The 20,811-nt window shown below is 32.2% G+C and overlaps 1 protein-coding gene across 1 annotated transcript; it reads left to right on the top strand.

Annotated features, from left to right (window-relative positions):
- The first annotated feature begins 378 nt into the window (after window positions 1-378).
- Window positions 379-17,526, top strand: LOC134268092 (uncharacterized). The gene is made up of 3 exons (XM_062750296.1): window positions 379-464; window positions 11,235-11,710; window positions 17,426-17,526. The coding sequence occupies exons 2-3, from the start codon at window positions 11,248-11,250 to the stop codon at window positions 17,524-17,526; spliced, it is 564 nt and encodes a 187-aa protein (XP_062606280.1). The 5' UTR covers window positions 379-464; window positions 11,235-11,247.
- The last annotated feature ends 3,285 nt before the right edge of the window (window positions 17,527-20,811 follow it).

Genomic DNA, 20,811 nt, shown 5'->3' with positions numbered 1-20,811 from the left:
CAATGAAATTATCAAATTTTACGCACTTTTTTCCGTCAGGGGAAAATATACGTCAAGTCAATGTTTTATTTACAAACAGAAAATGCATAAAATCTAAGACCTCGAAAGGAATATTACACGAGTTTCAAATGTGCAATCAGGTGTAAAGAAATCGAAAGGGTTATAATGTGCATATTAAACATCTAATTTTGAGAAGTGTGTAGCTTTAAGTTTAAAATGTTGGAAAAATCGAGTTCTTTTGTAAACCGAAAATAAATTACTAGTTACTGTTTTTTTTTTTATGCTGTTTACTCAAAACATCGATAAATATAGAATGGAATTCCAGATCGGGTGATTAGTCTATTTTTATATCACGTGGAAATTTCCACATCTGCTCCCACCTTTAGTTTTTCGTGCACTTTTATTGATACCCTTTTTCCCAGTCGATATTGGGATAACTGTTTGGTTCAACATCAACACAGTGCGTAAGTAAATCCATTTATTGTTATTCCAAGAGTGGATCCAGATTTTTTACAAGAGGGGTTTAATGTTCAATTTTTTTCTCCAGCCTCCTTTATGTCATTTTTAGGTTTCCTGAGTCACTCAGGTGACTTATTGCTGTTGAAGATTTAAAAAATTTTTTTTTAAATCTTAATCCATTGAAAATCTTTCTGTGTACGTGATAATAATTAAATTAATATGTTCCTTAATACAATTTATACGAGAAATGCCAATTCCCCCATAAAATCTTCAGTTGCGGACATGTCCATACATACAGGTAAGTATGTAAAACCATCAATAACAAGATGTGTTTTTGAAACACTGATGCCCCCGTATGGCAACATAGCGAAGGTTAAACTTTTCTTATATGCAAATTTAATATATTGGTATCCAAAGAAGGGTATTCTCACTGGATAAATGTCCTGGTATCTACTGTTCAAAAAATACAGTTGTGAAAAATATGAAAGTAGGCCAAGGTTAAAGTTTTTTCATAAGTACAGAAATCGTCAAGGTCAAAAATTTAAAGTTTGTTAGTATCCAATGAAAGGTCTTGCCACAAAGAATACATATGTGAAGTATGGAAGCCCTAGCCCTAACCCTTCAAAGGTTATGGCCAAGGTTACCAATTTTAAAAAGTAGGTCTAATTCCAAGGACAAGGTACAAGGGTCATAATTCTTGATATCAAATAAAAGGCCTTGTCACAAGGATTATTTATATGAAATATGATATCACTAGCCCTAAGCGTTCAAAAGTTATGGCCAAAGTTTTTTCATAAGTACGGAAATATCCAAGGTCAAGGTCATTGGTATCTAATGAAAGGTCTTGCCACAAAAATACATATGTGAAGTATGGAAGCCCTAGCCCTAACTCTTCAAAAGTTATGGTCAAGGTTACCAATTTAGAAATGTAATGAAATGAAACTCCAAAGTCAAGGTCAAAGGGTTAGATTTGGTAGTTCCCAAAGAAAGGTCTTGTCACAAGGATGAAATATGTAAAGTATGAATGCACTAGCCTTAGCCCTGTTTAAGTTATGGTCAAGGTTTGCTTTTTAAAAGTAGGTCAAACTCCAAGGTCAAGGTCAAAGGGTCAAAGGTCTTGATATCCAATGAAGGGTCTTCTCACAAGGATTACTTATGTGAAGTATGAAAGCCCTATCCTTTACCGTTCAAAAGTTATGGCCAAGGTTAAAGTTTTTCACAAGAATAAAAATCTCCAAGGTCAAAAGGTCATGGTCGTTGGTATCCAATGAAAGGCCTGCTGTCCACACGGAATATATATATGTGAAGTATAAATGTCCTGGTATTTACTGTTCAAAAATATGACCAAAGAAAAATTAAAGTTTGGAATTTTTGTGTTAAAGTGGGTCAAACTCCAAGGTCAAGGTCGAAAGGTCAAATTTTGTGGTACGCAAAGAAAGGTCTTGTCACAAGGAATACACATGTGAAATATGAAAGTCATAGCTCCACTAAATCAAAAGTTATGGGCAAGTTAACGTTTTTGCGGACAGACAGACAGACAGACGGACACGACAAAAACTGTATACCCCCGAAACTTCGTTTACGGGGGCATAAAAATATTGGTACTATTCCCAACATGTGTGTGTTTCACGTACATGTAAGATCAAGTTTTACCCCCTTCAAAAATAATTTATCATTTGGCTTATTCTCTTCTTGTGTAAAATTCCTCGAACATTCCAGAAACAAATTTTTATGCCGTTTTTTTTATACATATACTTGCCCATTTCGGACCCTTAACTGTATACTACTGTAATAAAACTACATAAAAAAAATTACCTAAGTTATATAAATTCTAAGCCTTTACTAGTTTCAGAAGTATAGAACAATTTTGATTTACAATTTCAAGTATTAATTACCATTGTATTCATGGTCCTTTCTATGTTCAGCGAAAATAGTACGGACTTTTTCTAAAATTGGCGGTTATAACTATTGACCTGGTATTGAAGATACCAGTTTGAGGTGCTCCGTCAGTGATGATAACCGTTCTACTCTAAATCCATTCATTACTTTCAAATGAAAGTACAATAAACAACAAACACACCATCTGGACATAGCAACGACACGCAGCAGCTTTATTTGTACAACATATTTGTATATATACATGTTTATGTTGGATTGAATAAATCATGATAAAATTTGAACTTTATCGTGCTCTACGTGTCGTCCTAAACTGGTATTTAAACCACTATTCACCTCTTATATAGCCTTGCTAACAAGACCGGTTCTAAAGAACCACGTGATATTCACCAGGTATTCGAATGAAAACCTTGTAATTCCGAAAAAGTAATTCATTATCACACCAAGTAGAAATTGATTTCTGTCTAATTCGTTCCTCAAACGAAAGAAATCATATTTCTACTCTAAATCCATTCATTACTTTCAAATGAAAGTACAATAAACAACAAACACACCATTTGGACATAGCAACGACACGCAGCAGCTCTAAATACAAAGAACGGGAAAATGAATTAAAGTATAAAATCACTGATTTTAAATTCAATCCAACAAAATTCATTTAAATAATATCAAAGTCAATCAATATTTTAAACACAATAACTACATAAAATTTACAGAAATTTTCCAATAAAATGTTTTTAAAACAATTAAATAATCACCAAAGAAATACATATACATGTATATCCATCCTAAACAAATTCAATACACCGCCGTCTTTTGAAAATCCATAACGCAATTCACCATGTGAGTCTGATCGTAAAAGTCTTGATATTATGCACAAATCATATCCACACTGCACTTGAGTTTTGAGTATAGTTTCAAGTCAAATTCAACACATACCATACGATTGATCGTGAAGTCCCAGGGAAAAATACCTCAAATATATGAAATGATTTCGGCACAGTTATACACAGAAGTATAATCATTATCCAATATCAAAATAGCACAAACAACACATTCCTGTGAAATATCTTGAATCCCATCTCAATTCCTTGGATATGTGCCTGTTTGAAACTCTGTCATTATTGGTACACAGATTAATACATCATGATGCTTGATTTAAACGTAAGAAAACGATAACCAATAATACCTGGAAGAACAAATTTGATGTTAGAAAACTGATAGATACATGTATCTTTTAACTCTGAAATCAAAATCATCACCATTGTGGCTAGCAATTCATGCATACTATCATTAAATGATAAAATGAATCAAAATTCCACCATTAGGTTAAAAATTTATGAATTGCACTAATAATGTTTTAAATTAAGAAAAATATAAATGTCATTTTGGAGAATAATACCATTTACCTCTTATCTAACTAAATACATAAAAGTATTTCTTTAACTCTTTTTTCTATATTGACATCAATCTTGCCAAATGGCAATACCACAAATATACTTGGATAAACATCCATAAAATAATTTTATTATAAAATTAAATATATCAAAATTATTTAAAACAAAATCTGTAAACTAAAAGAGCATAATATTGTGCAAAAACACTTTAAAAATTAGAATAACTAAAAGTTCAATTATTGTGAATCAAGAACGCCCTTTTTTCCCCGAAGACAGTCTCTTCAAATGGCAACAACATAAATGTGTTTGTATAAACATCCATTTGATAATCAAATTATAATAAAGTGAATTTAAAAGAATTTTTTTTTTTTTTTTTTTTTTTTTTTTTAACCATCTGACTTCATGTATATATAACTCTCTGATAAATCATTCTCGTCTTTTTGAATAAAAAAAAAATCACAGATGGATTTGAAAATCAACCATACGATCATAGTATGATCTAATATGAAATATTAATTTGTCAAGACTGATCAAATTTTAATCAAATTCAAACAATGTTACCTAATGGCATCAAAACAAATGTGGTTGGATAAACACCCATAAAATCATTTTAGATATAATTTATCAAAAAGTTCAAATTCCAATCAAATTTACTTTATTTTCATCAGAATTATCAACCTTTACTTTACTACTTATGTAGAAATACTTTCTACACAAACAAATCTCGCCAAATGGCATCACCACAAATGTGGTTGGATACAAATCCATACATTCATATTATATAATTTATCAAAAAGTTCAAATTCCAATCAAGTTTTTTACTTTATTTTCATCAGAATAATAAACTTTTACTTTACTTCATATGTAGAAATACTTTCTACAGAAAGCAATCTCGCTAAATGGCATCACCACAAAAGGGGTCGAAAAACATCTATAAATTCATACTATGTGATAAATTTATCAAAATACTTCAAGTTCCAATCAAATTTTACTTTGCTCTGATAAAAATTATCAACTTTTACTTTACTATGTGCTAAGAAACACTGTCTACAGAAACCAATTTTACTAAATGGCTTCACCACAAATGTGGTTGGATAAACATCCATAAATTCCAACTCGTATGATTTGAACCCACTTTCTACTTTAACTAACTGCAACACCACGAATATATTTGGATAAACATTTATAACATCATTTTATGATAAAATGTACAAAGCATTTGAATCCAATCATTTTCTATTTCATATTATCAGCAATATAATGAAAACAATCTTTAATAAATTGCCAAATGACAATACCATAAAAGTGGATGGAAAACATTCATAAAAGCATGATATGCTAAAATGTGCCAAAGTTATTCAAATTCAAAACCAATTTAATATTAATCTAAACAGAAATATTAATTTTTATTTGAATATTTCTGTACTTCTCATTGTCTACTGAAATCAATCCCGCAAAAAACCAAACACCACAGATGTGTTATGATAAACATCCATAAAATATTTTATGTTAAGCTGGGCTATAGTTGAAATTCCGCTCAAATTCTATATTTGTTTTAAATTCATAAATAACAGATTTTAAATAGCTACAGTATTTTAAAAACCATTTTCCACTGAAAACTAATTTCAATAAAAGTAAATACTCCATTAATGGTTGCCAATTAATAAACATTCATTAAATCATTTCATTATCAAATGAAATATATCAACGTTATCAAAATTCAAATCTTCCAAACACTACCAAACACGAAAATTGTGCAAAACAACTCATGGAATTAATATTCAGAAAAAGTTGAATTCAATTTTGGTGAATCGTTTTTAAAATTAGAATTCATTGACAAAATTTCCTTTTTACTCGAAAATCAAAACCGACAAACTTCAGTTTCTGTTATCAAAACTTTTTAGTATTGAAACTAAATACTTAAATCTCTTTTTTTTTCAAGATAACTCGACCAAGCCAATTAACAACACCGCAAATATTGCAGAATTAACAATCATATAAGCATTTTATACCATCTTGATCATATATTTTTCAAAATCAATACTCATTTAATAAATTTCAATTCTAAGTAGATAATTCAAATGAGACCTTAGTTTAACTATAATGAAAATCTAAATGCAAATATTCTAAACCTTTAATCCACTTAGGCAATGTCGTACCTTTCCTGCATTAATCACAAGACAAGTAAAACTCGTTTTCTTCTATAAAGTCTATATGTCATTAATACATATATTTGGTTAAAAGATACCAAACAAAATATGTCTATGCCCCAAACTCTACTATACGTATTCTTGATTGAATAATCTACTAAAACAAATCGAAAAACGAATTATTATATTCAAGTTCAGAATATGAAATGTTTCTCTTTTCCATTATGATGGAGTTAACTTTTAACTTGAATTTAACTTTCAATTGGCATAAAACGCAAAGAAAAAATCTACCGTACTTCTCTGGAGATCTTAAAATCACCTTCTTCATTATACTCATCGTGATACCAACCCCAACATGTAACTACCTGAAACATAAGAATATACTGTTTTCTCTTCAACATATCTAAAACTTTTCATTTTAGTAGCACATTTAACAAATGGCAAGAAACTGAAATTGAAAAATAAATTCAAACAATTTTACATCCTCGATATTTTCTATACTTAGAAAATGTCCATGTTATAATGCTGATGCACTTAGGAAATTTAAAATGATAAGCAAACATTTTTAATTGGATATGAATGCAAATATAATACTAATATCTTATTAATTCTATACTTGCATTAATTGAAAAATAAAATAAATTATCGTAACGTATTTGTTTTGATTTTCATAAACACCAGTTTTCTTCCATGAACAAATCCATCTTTCTACAAAACAAATTATCTATTTCTGGAAATAACTTCGATTATCACAGAAAAGATAAAATATTTATCAATATATAAAACAATCAAGAATTAAACCATGATATACTAACGAGAATTAACGAATCTCATAATTTAATACAATCATGTACATGTATTTGCTTTCAAATTCTCTCTATTACAAGCCTTGTTATCACTACTTTATTTCTTATTAAAAAACTGATCAATTGTATTCTCAATTGAATACTTATCTTATCAAAACAAGCTCTAAGATGGCTTTTCTTTGATGACCTCGTTTTCCACACTGTCAAATCTCTCTCCAACTTTATTTTCTGTGATTACATATCATCTACAATGGCTAAAACATGTCGATGAACCACTCCCTACGCTACTTCGTTCTGCTTCTGAGATTTAAACTTTATCGTGCTCTACGTGTCGTCCTAAACTGGTATTTAAACCACTATTCACCTCTTATATAGCCTTGCTAACAAGACCGGTTCTAAAGAACCACGTGATATTCACCAGGTATTCGAATGAAAACCTTGTAATTCCGAAAAAGTAATTCATTATCACACCAAGTAGAAATTGATTTCTGTCTAATTCGTTCCTCAAACGAAAGAAATCATATTTGTTCGTCTGGAAATGGATTTCCTGTATTCGCATGCCCCATAGATATTTACTTATTTTTAATACGTTGTTTATTGCCCACTTGTTAGACGCTATTATGTATGTAACCTTCGGAGACAGGTTAAATTCGTCACTGGGATACGGTAACTCGATTGTAGGAAGATGTCCGTGCCACATGTTTTCGTTGTCGGAAATATGAACTCAAGACACTCCATGTAATCCCTCTTTATTATCCCATACAGGAGCCCACAGTTTACCTTGTGCAAGAAGTTGTTTTCTCTTGGAGAAGTTGTTGACATTTTTCCACTTCTTTTTAATATCCCCAGCCATTCCTTGTAGTTACTCGGCACGTTTTTCAGGACTAGTATTCCCAATATCATTTGTTATAATAAGAGAGTGAAGGACTTCTACATCAGGTGTGCACGAAGAATTAGTGATGGCATTCTTTGTTTCATCCAGAGTAAATGCTGTTACTTTAGTCACGTTTACATCTGATGCAAGTTTATCCTCTTGAATACAATTCACATTAATCATGTTAATAGTATCTATCAATAATGCCTTTGGTTTTCGATTCTTCTCCGTATTGATCTCCAAATCTTTCATATCTTTCACCCTTCTGTTTTCAATGTCCTTTCCTCTGCTTATGAATATGCCGTGGAGCTGTGATTTTAAGGACAAAATTTCATTCAAGTGGTCACCAACTTTTCTTCTGAATGATTTCTTTTCATCAATGAGCTGATAATTTTCTTCATTTTTTTTTGTGTAAAGTTTTTTTTTCTGACAGGTGTTCATTTTCATGTTTCAAATTCTTATTAATAAGTTCTCTTCTCAATGTCTCATCCTTGGTGTTGATTCTTGTTTTTTTCTGTTTTCAGCAGGGATTCCAATTTCGCGATTTCTACGGTTCGGTTGTATTTATCTGTGCGTGTCTGATATAATTACTTTTCAATATTAAGCGTTCTTTGGTGGCAAAAATTTTTCTATCTGGTTCCTTGGAATAGCTTCATCAAGTGTTTTTATTAAGGTTTCATCATCAGCATGATCAGATTCCTCATCTTCATCGTCCGATATCTCACTGCAAACAGCTGTAGCAGATCTTTCATAACCAGAAATATCATTGACCGGGGAAAGAATCTTTGGGAAATAATTGCATGCGTAAAATTTGTGATGTTACCCCTGTGCTTGTAATTACTCCGGTGGTAATAAACAGAGTAACCTTGACCATTAGCTGTGTTTCTTTCAATAACCCTATACAGATTGCTGTGTTACCTTCAGCCCCCCAGTCATTTGGTTCATCGTACCTATCTACTAGGTATGATGATGCCTCCAACTTCCATAATGTTCGTAATATAATATCCTTAAAGCGCGTATCCTGGTGAACTTGAGATAAAAGATACCTTAGAGTCGGACACATCTTTTCCATAGTTGGATTTTTTACTTGAAAAAGGCGTTAATGGTAATCGAACAACCAAGCTCCATGATAAACGTGATGACTTTAACTTTTTTATCGTCAACTTTCCTTTCTAATGCAGCAGTATACCTTCATCCCTGCATACGGAGTTTATATATCTCAGTTGAGAAACGCAAGAGCCTGCTTTATGTATGAGTAATTTCTAAAACGAGGTAAATTATTGACAAACAAGTTGATGAAACAAGAATTTCAGCTGTCTCGTTTAAAGTCATTATTTCGTAAGTTCTATGGTCGATACAATGACCTTGTCGGCAAATAAATTGATCATTGAGTCAAATGCCGACTGACGTTTTTCACACTAAATGTTAGTCCATTATTTATACACTGAATTGACGACGGATTTTCACGTTTCTTCCCAATCATGACATGGAACACACGGCGGGTGTGACCGGTTGGCAGGGATGCTTACTCCTCCATGGCACCTGATCCCACCTTTGTTGTTTTTAGAGGTTCGTGTTTGCTCTGCTCCTGTATTTTGTATTTTTTAATGGACTTTTGATCTTCGTTATCTCCATAAATTATGTTTCATTCCAATCTCTCCCTAGTGATCCGAAATACCACCATGTCTGACGACAGATCATATATATAGCGAGCTATCATGGTCTATCTTTTCGAATTCAAGTTGCTTTGCTTTAGGTCCTGACGGGTTTTTAAAATTGTAAGGTAAGCACTGTTGTGGGTATTGATAATGATAATAATGATAATACCTTATTTAAAGAAGGGAACCTGATGAATCATTAGTGCAAGCTCTGTTCTTACCCAGGGTCGTCTGCCCATTGACAATATAAAGTTAACATAGTTATACACATACAAACATATTAAAAATGCTTTACTTGTTTATTGAAAGCATGAAGACTTGGTGACATTTTTATATGTACAGGTAAATCATTGCATAACATGGCACCTGGAGTAATATAGGCCTTTCAACTAATTTTTTAAGGTGCACATATGGTAAAAAATATTTCATAGATAGATTTCTATGTACATGAAATTATCAAATAAGATAATAATTTATGCATACCTTTAATTAAATCATTACAGAAGTTTAATTATTTGTAGTTGACTACTTCGATGTTGTGTTTTAAGGACAGGTAACTCAGGTTTGAAAAATGACCAACAAAGTGCCGATTTATGAGTAATCGTTTATAGGAATGTCATGTAGGCTGCTTCAGCATTGGTATTGTTATTTACACAAAAGGGTTCCTTACATTGTTTTGTACACAAAAGTGTTGACCAAAAGAAGGAGAATTTATGTTACTAAGCACGAAGAAGAACGACCAAGTATAAAAATTTGATCAGATTAGAACTTAGAAGGAGGGTAGATTTCACTTTTTATTTTCATTAAAAATTTTACTTATATGTAATTAAACGGTGTCCTTAACTATATAGTAAATAAGTTTAACATTGGTGCTAAATTTTAAAGCCGCTGGATTCTACTGACAGCACTTGGGAAATGCTAAAAACTGACTTGCGTATAAACAGTCAGATACCTCGGACCTGCTCTAAACAAGTTTCAGAAATGAGTTATCGTTCATAACAACGAACCCTGGCGGCATTTGAAAGGCCTAAGTAATGGAAGGAATTTTCAAAAAGCCTAAACTAACCCTTCATTTATGAATTGGTACACACAAATCAACATTAGATTCAGATCGATCGAAAAGTGTATTGGTTATTAATTTGAAAATGTAACATTTAAGGAGGAATGCCACACCAAATTTTTATTTTATAGATCTCTGAGTCAACCTTTTTAAACAATGATTTCAGCATTGACAGGCCGACATTAGCTCTTATTTATTTTATCTTATATTTTCAAAGAAAATTCAAAAAAATATTTACATCCAAATTAGATGCTTTCTTGTAAAAATGTTGATGTAAATGAACGCATTACATGAATACCTAATAAAATATGTAAAGAAAAGCCGTATAGATTTTAATTTGTTTTTTAAATAAAAAAATATTTATGAAAATAAAACATATAATTTGTGAATATTTTTTAAACTTGTGGTTGAAATCTTCTTAAAACCAGTCACAGCTGGGGAGAACATATTCATTAATCATATTTATAAAAGAAATTGAAACGAAATAGACAAATTTTAGAGAAATTATTTTTTTTGATTTTGGCCAATCCCTATAAAAATTAAACCGATCCCAATCATAATTGTACAATTATTGGAAATAAATAACATTTCCCCAAGAGCACTAGTCTGATTAGGTGTTATAAGGGTTAAAACATTAAAATAAAATAGATTTCTTAATTGTAAATACATGAAGAGGCAATAAATAAGCATTTTATTCAATTTGTGTTAATTTTGATCGGGATCAGTTTAATTTTGATCGGGTTAGGTCCAAATATTAAAAAAATTAATTTCTCTAAAATTTCGTTTCAATTTCTTTTTAAAATATGATTGACAAACTTGTTGTCCTTAGTTGTGACTAGTTTTATGGTGTTTTTAAGCATAGGTTAAAAAATATTCACAAATAATGTGTTTTATTTTCATAAATAATTTTTAACGGTTTATCTATTTCAAACAGAAATTGTACAGTCATGGCTAACCTGTTGACGGCGGTATGTGTGGCTTTCTTGGGGTTTGTTGTGTATTCGTTATTCGATCACAACAACCAACTGAAACGAAATACTGAAGAAATAAGTAGACTTCGCCAGGAAAACCACAATCTCCAAATACACGAATACATCTTGAACGATCTCAAGAGCCAGGTCCAGGGATTGAGGGATGAAAATGGACACTTTAGAAAAGAGATTGATCGTCTGAATCATCAACGAGAGGTAACGAAAGACCGGCTAGAAACTCTGAAAGACGAAGTTAGGAAACGTGATGAGGCTTTGAAAGAATTCGACAAGGGCGTGAACATCATGCATGAGGAGTTGAAGAATACTGTCAAGGAGTTGGATAAACTGGTAAATCACGTGACAGACATGGACAAAATGATGGAAAAGCTGGATCATAAATACGTCAGTGCCATGAACGAGCTAAACGACATAAAAGGAAGTAAGTGTTTTGTCAAATAAAGTCGATTCAAATAATGCAGGAAAAACAATCCACAAAAGTACACGTTAATAAGTATTGCTAATAATTTTCTGTTCAAGGGATTAATCTAGTTTCGATGAAAGAATATAATTTTGATAAGTCTTTCAAATCGTGGAGAAAAAGGGAAAAATACAGTTTATTAATTTAACTTACTTTTTAGCTCTTCTGAGCCAAAGGCTCAAAAAGCAAATGGCCATTTGTGTTGTGTGCGTAATGATTTTGGAATATTGGCCATAACTCAAGAACTCCTTGGCCAATTATTGTCACAGGGTATCCTTGGCCCAAGGGCTACCATTTATACTAAAACTAGGGTTAGGACCCTTAAACAAGGGGCGATGATCCTGAAAATGAAACAAAAAGTACTGCTTCCTAAAAAATCTTCTTCAGAACCACCAAGCAGATTTTCACCAAACTTACATACAAGGATCAGGATATGTAGAAGATTAAGATTTGATCAGAGAATTACCGTGGGGCAAAGGATGTGGTCTTAAGGTCACTTCAAAGTTGACGTCGACCAAAAGTAGGTCACGGTGACTAACTTTTGACATTTCATGGGTATATTTAACTCTCAGGTACTTATTGGCATAGAATTGTTAAACTTTGTCGGTTGAGGCATTTTGGGTTTTCAGAGAATGTCGCCCCAAAAGTTCACGGTGACCTACTTTTGAATATCTTAGGTACTTACTAGAGTATCGGCTTAGAATCATCAAACTTTGTCAGTTGATGCATCTTGGGTTTTCTAAGAATGATGACCAAAATGCAGGTCATGGTGACCTACTTGTGACATTTTATGACAATATTTAAGTAACTTGGGTACTTATTGGCTTAGAATCGTCAAACTTTTTCAGTTGATGCATCTTGGGTTTTCGGAGAATTTCAATTAAAAAGTAGGTCACAGTGACCTACTTTTGAATGACCTACTTGTGACATTTTATGGCTATATTTAATTATCTTGGGTACTTATTGGCTTAGAATCATCAATCTTTGTCAATAAATGCATCTTAAGTCCTCAGAAAAGAGTGATATATAGTAAGTGTCTCAATTGGCCCCTTAAAATGAATACCTTAATTTTATTTTATATATAGATTTAATTTGTACAGATATATATGCGACCTTTATTGGTCATTTTCATTTTGGTCAAAATGCCGTTATTTTAGAAATATGACATCATAAAAATCACGTTTTCCCGCCATTTTAGCGTATTTTGTATTATACTGCTTATTTTCAAGCAGTTTTTCTTTCAGAAAATATAGAGCGCAGCCTAGAACAAGATTTATAAATTTTACCAAAGATGTATCTATTCAATACTAATTAGTGACAGAAAAATTATGTATGTTCTACACTGCGCTCTATGTTTCCCATAAGAAAAAACATCAAGAAAAAGGCATATTTTTGGCTTTTTTGTTAGATAGCAAAAATAGCATTATTTCTCATGTCATTTACAGCTAGTGAGTGCATATAAATGTGATAAATATATTGAAAATATTTCTAATATAATCTCTTCTACAAAATAAATATCAGTGAAACATATCTGAATGTCATTCTAAAATGTTGATTTTTAGGGGGCCAAAATTGGCTCTTATTATATATACTCCTTTCAATAAAAAGTAGGTCACCGTGACTTTTTTATGGTATTTTATAGCGATATTGAAATATATTCAGTCCTAACTGGCTAAGAATCATCAAACTTTGTCAGTTGATGCATCTTGGGTTTTAGGATACTTAGAGTTGGAGTATTCAAACAGAAATGATAGACTGTACAATTTATCATAATAGCAATTTAAGGCTCTCGGGTCTCTTGTTTATTTACTTGATGAACTTAAAATTTCTGGTTAGGTTTGTCATCCATCTGTTTTCTAAATGAATGTTTGTTTTAACTTTTCTAATTTTCCATATGAAACATTACACATTTATTGACTGAGTTGGAGGGCAACATACGTTTTGTCGGACCCAAGAATTGCATTTTTGCGTGGGGCTGTTAGGCCAAAGACAAACAGTTTGGTTCGAGGGTCGACAAAACACATTTCGCCCAAGAAAAAGTCAATAAATGTTTTTTATACCTTTCACTTTAATTTTTGTTATATGCATGAATATTTTTACTGTCTTCCGTAATATAATACCAACGAATACAAATGAGATTAAGTTCTTCCCACTGTGTGACATAAGCGGTCCAACATCTCAGTCATTATTTGCAGTTTACGTTCATTTTCTTTGCAAAGGTTGCGCATATTGAAATGAAATTTGGTATTCAGATTATTCATAAGAATATCTAAGTCAAGTTCTGTTCTGGGTACGATCGAACATTTTGAATTGATTTGTGTAGGAACAAATTTACGAAGATTTAAAAATAACAATTCTTTATTATTTAAATACAAACAAGAATATGACAGAATAATTTGATATATTAATAATTATACCCACGCAACAAGTTGCGTGAGGTATAACGTTTTTGACCCTTCCGTCAGTCAGTCAATCAGTCCGTCAGTCCTGTTTTTTGGTCAGCGCAACTCCCCATAAATCGCTGGATAGAATTTTGTCAAACTTTGCAGATATTTAGGACACAATGTGTAGATGTTCATATTACTAGGAAATTCCATTTTTTTTCTGTGAATATCGGCACTTTTCAACTTAGATTTTTGGCCATAACTTGAATATAGAAATGGACAGATTGTCATCGCAACTTCTCATAAACCCCTGCACAGAATTTTGTCAAACTTTGCAGATATTTAGGACACAATGTTTAAATATGCATTGTTGCAATCACTATTGAAATAAAGACCACTATTGAAATAATTACTTCAAAAGTGTTTGAGAGTGCATTTCAATAACAAACATAGGTTGCAACCACTATTGAAAAACGACCACTATTGAAATAATTATTTCAATTGTGGTTGAGAGTGCATAACAAACATAACTTACAACCACTATTGAAATATGACTACTATTGAAATAATTATTTCAATAGTGGTTGAGAGTGCATTTCAATAACAAACATAGGCTGCAGCCACTATTGAAATAATGTTCACTTTTGAAATAAGGTTTTCAATAGTAATTGAAATAATGATTTCAAAAGCGATTCAAATAATGATTTTAATAGTTGCTGATAATTAATCCAGTACAAAAACCGCGTTGCAAGTCTTATTGAAATAACTTAACTATTAAAAATATAAGGATTAATTGTTAATTATGTTCTCCAACATTGTTAATTCATTTAATGAGTTTACTATTAAAATTACGACTACTTATGAATTATAATTTTAACAATAGTAATTAAAATACATTTCAAAACACCACCACATTTTAATTACTATTGAAATAATACCTACCATTGTAATGAACCGGTTTATGCAAGCTATTCCCACTTTTTGAAAATCAGGTAGAAAAAGGTGAAATTTCACGTGGGAGTAGGTGGAATTTTTGTGTAAACAAATAATTAGCTGAATAAACATGTCATTACTGTGAAAACAGTAATTATTAAACCACTGGGAGTAGAGGACAGGTAAATTTGCTATTTTAAATTTAAAAATTTAAAAAAAAATTAATAATAATTATACACATAATTATTTTACTTCTATTTCAATGAGAAATTAGACTTTTTAAAATAAAAATAGCAGATAAATTATTTATTTTTATTCATTAAAAAATCACATTGCAAAAGACTGGGTATGGTAAAACATTTTATAATATAGAGCAATTTTTTTTAATTAAAAATTTTTAATAATAATTATACATATGCAAAAGTATATATTTCAGTGAATTTAAGTATATTTTAAATATTTTTTTTTTTATAAATATATTTATTTTCTGTCTTAAAATGTACAAAATAATGTACAAAACCGAATACTAACTTCCCTATAAAAATTGCTTTTTAATATCTTGACGAGCAGACGTTGACTTTGCTATCCATATTTGTAGTGCAGATAATTCCATAAATATGAGTGACAATTCAGTTCTATTCTATATTCTTTTTATTCAAAATAACCATATTTTCATCAGAAAGTTTGTACACAAAATTATCAGTCTTCCTTCTTTTTTTTCAATTTAGTTTAGATATTCTAATTTCTACATCTACATGTACTTATGATCCTTCCTTTCAAAATCAATGACAAAAATAAACTTTATGTAACACATTATTTTAAAACTGCATATATTAATTGATTGTCTGTTGGTTTTCGCCGATTCGACCAGATTCAACAAGAGCTTGCTTATAACATTTGCATACAAGTTTAATAAAAAGTGTCCGTGTATTAATTGACATTTCTACAAAAAAGGAAAACATAAATCAACTTTAGTAATCATATTTTTAACTCAATAAATTTGTTTCTTGTGTAAGAAAACAGAATGTGTAATTCATCCTTATATTTGTTTTGATAGTTGGGATACTTCTATGAAACTTGCAATGTGGTTTTGGTATTGTCAGCAAGTATTACAATAATTATTTTAATATCTATTGGTTTCATTATTTAAAGCACTATTGAAATCAATATTTCAATCACTTTTGAAATCTATATTTTAATCAGTATTGAAATCTTTATTTCAAAAGTGAACATTATTTCAATAGTGGCTGCAGCATATGTTTGTTATTGAAATGCACTCTCAACCACTATTGAAATAATTATTTCAATAGTGATCGTTAGTTGCAACAGTGCATATTACCAGGAAATTGGGATTCCTTTATGTTTTCCCGGCAATTTCAGAACTTCGAGTTTTAGGGGAGCGTGGGGTATGTGAGCTTGCTCACTTTTTTTAACATGATAATTTTGTATAGACAATGATAATTATCTCTGTCTGAGGGTGAATTAAAGACTTTTCTTTTTATGCCCCATAAACGAAGTTTCCGGGATACACAGTTTTTGCCCTTTCCGTCTGTCTGGCTGCTTGTACATGTGTATGCAAAAACTTGAACCTTGCCCATAATTGCTGAGTGGGTAAGGCTATGGCTTTCATATTTCACAGGTGTATTCCTTGTGATAAGACCTTTTTGACTACCATCAAATTTGACCTCTTAACGTTTACATTGGTGTTTGACATACTTTTACCAAAAATACCACACCTTTACTTTGGCTACAACTTTTTAAATGGTTGGTGCTAGGGCTTTCATACTTCTGATATATATTTTGTGTGACAAGACGTTTCATAGCATTCCAACAACTTTGACCCTTTGATCTTGGTAGACCGACCTACTTTAAACAATAATATTGGCCATACCTTTATAATGGTTAAGGGCTCGAGAGTTCTTATGAGTAACCGTTGTGACAAGACCTTTTCTAGGATACCAACAACTTTGAACCTTTGACATTGACCAATATGTTGGACCTACTTTAAAAAATAAAAATAGCTTTGGTCATAACTTTTGAATGTTTAAAGCTAGGGCTTTCATACTTCAAATATGAAATCCTTGTGACAAGACCTTTCATTAGAAACCAACAACTTTGAACCTTTGACCTTCACCTAGAAGTTTGACCTACCTTAAAATACTTTTAACCTAGCTATATAATAACTTTTGAACAGGTGGTGCTAAGGTTTTCATATTTCACAACTGTATTTCTTGTATGAGAAACCTTACTTTGGGTACCACCATATTTGATCTGCATTTGAGAAAGTTTAATATTCGCTATGTTGCCATACGGGTGCATCAGTACTAGTGTTTCACAAACACATCTTGCTTTCCAACAGAGTTGAACCAGGACAGAAACCATTACCACAAACATGAACACGAGTATTCTAGCGGCGGAACCATTCGGCGCCATACGTTACACCATCAACGTCATCGCTAACAAACTACTTGGTTTTGCCCTTGGAGGAATCTCATCAGTACTTTTACTGAATTGAAACTCATTTGAATTCCATATATGAAGTTCTAATTACTTTTTTCTATTTCTTTATATATTGTATATTTATAATTTTTAATTCATAATGTGTTCCACATTTAAAATACAAATGTTTTCATATAATTTGTACTGTATGTAAAGTAAAGATCTGTCTGTTTGTCTTTCAACCTGTCGGTCGATCATTCATCGATCGATTGAGAAAACCTGTGCTTATTAATAAATTATCTAAAAGTATGTGCTATGATTGCTATCCGCCATCCCTCTTCCAGAACCGGTTATGGTAGCCAAGTGACAGGACATCTGCCCCATGACAAGGAGAACACAGTTGGTGTGACCGGTAGGCAAGGGATGCTCTCTCCATGGGACCTGATCCCACCTTTTGATGTTGTAGAAGTCAGTGTTTGCTCCCGACTTTTATTGTTTAATGGATTTTTGAGGTTGCTGTTGCATGGTTTTCTCCATACATTTCATGTAGTCCATCTCCAGTGCCCTCTTTACATTTTACGATGCATACATGTAAAGGAAGAAACATGACTATTTAAAATATCTTGAAGAATAAAGCACCTGAAGGGGAAAACTCTGTTTTTTGCAAACTGAAGATAAACAAGCATTCTGAAAGTATTGCATTAGCATACGTGTCACCTACCGGGATCCCCTTCTCTCTTTATGATGTCATTTTATAATATACTGTTGATGAAAAAGTAACCCCCAACATGTGGACACTTCGGTAATTATGTTCCCCAAACGAAGTTGGGGAACATATTGTTTTTACTCTGTTTCTTATTATTATGTTCCCCAAACGGAGTTTGGGAACATATTGTTTTTACTCTGTTTCTTATTATTATGTTCCCCAAAACGGAGTTTGGGAACATATTGTTTTTACTCGGTTTCTTATTAAGGTCTTCCGTCTTCAGCGGAAGACCTTCTTGTTATTCTTAGGTTTCTTTTTCACTTTTATTATTATTATTGTTTTTTTTTCTTACCTATTTTGTGCACGCGATTTCTCGAAAACGGCTAAATGGATTTCCGTGAAACTTTCAGGACTTATGTTACATCACCTGAACCTTATGCGTTTTTTTCTGTTTTGATGACGTCAACTTCCGGTCCGGAGTTATCGGCACTTTAATGGTTTTTTAAGGGTCAGTTTGTCCGCACGATTTCTCCTAAACGGCTTTAGATAGATACATGATACTTTCAGGAATGGTAGACCTATGTCTGTAGATTTGCGGAATGTATTTCATTTTTATCGGAAGTGCCGTACGTCGGCGCTCGATATGGCCCGAAAATAGACGTATCGCGAATTTCAAAATTTTTAACACCTTTTCTACGATAGCTTTTTACCTGGAAATATTTTGTTAAAACATATAGAACAAAAGAAGTGTAGAATTTTAAAATCTTTCGAATGATATCTCGAAAAAAAAAGGGCTGGCCCCTAAAATTAGGGCCTATAGGGGCCAAAGTTTTTTCTTTATATCTCAAAACATATTGAGAAATTGTAATACATCAAAGAAGCAAAGTTGTTCAAAATGTCAAGCTTAATCTATCGGGGTCGTCAAAATACGTCTGGCGTCGTCACTTCCGGTCAAACCGGAAATAGTCGGAAAACGCATATTTTTGCCTTTCTTGACAAGTTTTTGGGTAACATATGTCTTTGGGAGCATGAAAATGAATTTTTCGTCCGTCGTCACTTCCGGTCAAACCGGAAGTAGCCAAAAATTGCTTATTTTTGCATTAATTAACATGGCTTTAGAGGAGTCTAACCATTTTTAGGCGTTATTTCGCATTTTTGTTAAAAATGAAGCTACTTCCGGTCAAACAGGACGGAAGACCTACTCGTTGCTTTGCAACGAGCTTTGCTCTAGTATTATTATTATTTTTTTCTTACCGATTTTGTGCACGCGATTTCTCGAAAACGGCTCAACAAAATCTTATGAAACTTTCAGGACGTATGGAACATCACTTGAACCTTATGCGTTTTTTTCCGTTTTGATGACGTCACTTCCGGTCTAGAGATATCGTCGATTTTCTTATTTTTAAGGGTCATTTTTTCCACAGTTTTCCCGAAAAACGGCTCTAGATAGAAACTTCAAACTTTGAGGCTAGGTAGAGCTATGTCTGGAGAGGTGCATCAGGTATATCAAATTTACCGGAAATGACGCACGTCGGCGCTCGCTATGGCCCGAAAATAGACCTATCACAAATTTCAAAATTTCTCACACCTTTTCTTCGATATATTCTTTTTTACCTGAAAATATTTTGTGAAAACATTAAGAACAAAAGAAGTGTAGAATTTAAAAGATCTTTCAAATGATATCTCGAAAAAAGGGGCTGGCCCCTAAATTTAAGGGCCTAGAGGGGCCGACAGTTTTTTCTTTATATCTCAAAACGTATTGAGAATTTGTAATACGTCAAAGAAGCAAAGTTGTTCAAAATGACAAGCTTAATCTACTGAAGTCGTCAAAAAACGTCCGGCGTCGTCACTTCCGGCCAAACCGGAAGTAGTCGAAAAACGCGTATTTTTCCCGTTCTTGACAAGTTTTTTGATAACAAATGTTTCTAGAAGCAAAACAATAATTTATAGTCCGTCGTCGTCACTTCCGGTCAAACCGGAAGTAGCAACAAATTGCTTATTTTTGCATTAATTAACATAGCGATAGAGGATTCAAACCATTTTTAGGCGTTATTTCTCATTTTTGTTAAAAATTAATGCTACTTCCGGTCTAACAGGACGGAAGACCTACTCGTTGCTTTGCAACGAGCTTTGCTCTAGTTATTATTATTATTATTATTATTATTCTTTTTTTTCTTCTTTGTTCTCCGGGTTCTTTTTTGTCCGTGAGTGTTCTCAGAAACTGTTCACCCAACTAAGTTAAAATCTTTTTAGGGTAAATAGGTGTCAAGTGTAGGTGTGCACAACGAAGGTCATTTTGCGCGCATACGCATGCACGTGCGTGTGCGTGAAATGAGTGAAATGACTGATATACTTATTATAGCCATAACTTTTACATTTTTTATTGAAATGCTTTGAAACTCATTCTATAAGGATATATTAATAGTCTAGACAATATGACATGGTCAAATTAGCACGAACTCACGTGCATGCACGTGCGCTTCCCTCTGATTGGCTGAAACAAAGATTTCAATATCTCTTTTGTTTTTTGACGAAATGCTTTGAAATTTTAAACGTAGTCATGCATTAGGATATACTACAATATAATATATAGCAGGTAT

The sequence above is a fragment of the Saccostrea cucullata genome, unplaced genomic scaffold (genome assembly GCF_032062105.1).
Source record: "Saccostrea cucullata isolate Sc308-1 unplaced genomic scaffold, CSIRO_AGI_Scuc_v1 ctg9600, whole genome shotgun sequence".
Classification (NCBI taxonomy): Eukaryota; Metazoa; Mollusca; class Bivalvia; order Ostreida; family Ostreidae; genus Saccostrea; species Saccostrea cuccullata.
Note: the sequence above shows the minus strand (reverse complement) of the source record. Positions and strands in the feature narration are given on the sequence as shown.